Genomic DNA, 1,473 nt, shown 5'->3' with positions numbered 1-1,473 from the left:
CTCAGAAGACATTTGATAATATCTTGTGGGACTGAAATTCCAAAAGAGTGTTTCTCTAAATTACTTGACTACCATTCTCATGGCACCCTTTACAAAAGACATGAATTGCAGTACTCACTGGAATTCGGTTTCGGGATCGAAAAGTTGCAACTCTCCTAAGATCTTCATCAGAGGCACGATATGGAACCACCAAGAGAGCTGGGTACGTGTCACACAGTTTGTAGCACTTATTAATAAAAGTGATTCTCCAGTGGTGATTGGGCAAGCCCTGCAGGAGAAAAGGAAGTTCGTGTCAACACAGAGGACTCCTCTCTGGGTCTGGCCATCACTAGGTCTCCTTTCTCCTTTCGAGCAGAAGGCAAACGTGCATCTGACAGCAGAGTGATAACACTCTACTGATTCCCAGTAAGGGAACCAGATTGGTAATCCAGATAACAGAACACAAGACAAAACACAGGTGGGCTCCAAAATTCTAAACTGTCATTGATAAATGCAAATTCTGTTCAACTTGAGATCTTCCTTCATTTCATGCCAAACTCTTCTCTACTACTTGTACAGAGAAACTCAAGCTCACCCCCCCACCCACTCACACACCTTAAAGAAATGTACATTGTGTAATCTTCATGTGTGTCTAATTGAGGGTAGAAAAGCTATCAGGCAACTTCTACCCCCTACTCAAAACAGGGGGAATACTTCAACCTGCTCCAAAGTAGAAAGAAGCTAAGCTTGTAAAGAAATTCACAAAGTATGTCATTGTCAATGTATGGCAAAAACCACTACAATGTTGTAAAGTAATTAGCCTCCAATTAAAATAAATAAATTAATTTAAAAAATAAATTCACAGAAGGGAAGTAAGGAAAACCCCTTTGGGGAGGCTCATTTTGCCACCTCCTAAGAGTTTTCAATCAAGTGGTTTGGGATGGGTGATTGCTCTATGGCTTTTTTGACAAACAGAGTCATTTGCATTTGAGGCGGCCGGCTAGTCTGACAGGGACACACAGAAGACATCTTCCATCCTACTGTCTACTCACAAAATTGGATCTAGTGGGGACAAGATCCAGAGGTGCTGGAATAACTCCCTCCCCACACTCACAAATACAGAAGTACACACAGAAAAGTGAGCCATGTGGGGGCTTGTTTTGGGAACAAGCATTGTACCTTGTCTTTAGGTCTGGCCCCATAGAGTTCAGACAAAGCAGATGAGTCTGATGTCAAGACCAATTAGAGAGTTACAAGTCCCATCAGAAAGGTATAAGAAAAAAAGATGGAATATAATGGCAGTCTAGAAAAAAATAGTTCATATATGCATGCAAGCTTAAAAACAGAACTGTTTTGTTTCAAGCTAGAAGCTTTGACCTACAAAATAAGTCTTACTACTGTCAATAATACTTCAAAATTAAGGTGCAAATAGTTTAATGTATAACACTACAGAGGTCTCCAAAACATGCAAGATGTTTCAATGGTCCTTCTTCT

At 40.5% G+C, this 1,473-nt stretch overlaps 1 protein-coding gene across 1 annotated transcript in view; it reads right to left on the bottom strand.

Annotated features, from left to right (window-relative positions):
* Positions 1 to 1,473, bottom strand: part of MTM1 (myotubularin 1) — a 71,787-nt gene that overhangs the window by 25,523 nt on the left and 44,791 nt on the right. The window contains exon 6 of the mRNA XM_010831607.1: positions 119 to 268. Within this exon, the coding sequence (XP_010829909.1) occupies positions 119 to 268 (150 nt within the window). The remainder of the gene's footprint in view (positions 1 to 118; positions 269 to 1,473) is intronic.

The sequence above is a fragment of the Bison bison genome, unplaced genomic scaffold (assembly GCF_000754665.1).
Source record: "Bison bison bison isolate TAMUID 2011002044 unplaced genomic scaffold, Bison_UMD1.0 scf7180017864529, whole genome shotgun sequence".
NCBI lineage: Eukaryota > Metazoa > Chordata > Mammalia > Artiodactyla > Bovidae > Bison > Bison bison.
The sequence above is the reverse complement of the archived record's forward strand: the minus strand, read 5'-3'. Positions and strand labels throughout refer to the sequence as shown.